The 322-nt window shown below is 63.4% G+C and overlaps 1 protein-coding gene across 1 annotated transcript in view; it reads left to right on the top strand.

Annotated features, from left to right (window-relative positions):
* Positions 1 to 134: 134 nt before the first annotated feature.
* EMH_0008990 (uncharacterized protein) overlaps positions 135 to 322 on the top strand; it is a gene marked incomplete at both ends in the record, with an annotated part of 2760 nt that continues 2572 nt past the window's right edge. Inside the window, one exon of the mRNA XM_013498533.1 lies at positions 135 to 322. Within this exon, the coding sequence (XP_013353987.1) occupies positions 135 to 322 (188 nt within the window).

Genomic DNA, 322 nt, shown 5'->3' with positions numbered 1-322 from the left:
CTGCTGCTGCTGCATCTGCTGCTGCACCTGCTGCTGCTGCTGTTGCTGCATCTGCTGCTGTTGCTGCTGCGGCTCCCCCGCTGCTGCACTCGTAGGACTTCCGCCGCTGCCGCCCCGCCCCGGCGCCCCCGTCTATGCCAAAGATTTCCTGCACGCAGCAGCAGCAGCAGCAGCAGCAGCAGCAACAGCAGCAGCAGCAGCAGCAACAGCAACAGCAGCAGCAACAGGGAGAAAAGTATGAGGAAAAGTGCAGCGGATGCAGCAGCTCCTGGGACCGCTACCGACCTGCTGTTGCTGCTAAGGCGCATGCGCAGCAGCAGCA

The sequence above is a fragment of the Eimeria mitis genome, genomic scaffold, assembly GCF_000499745.2.
Source record: "Eimeria mitis Houghton genomic scaffold, Emh_scaff350, whole genome shotgun sequence".
Taxonomy (NCBI): domain Eukaryota; phylum Apicomplexa; class Conoidasida; order Eucoccidiorida; family Eimeriidae; genus Eimeria; species Eimeria mitis.
This window is presented reverse-complemented; position numbering and strand designations above follow the sequence as displayed.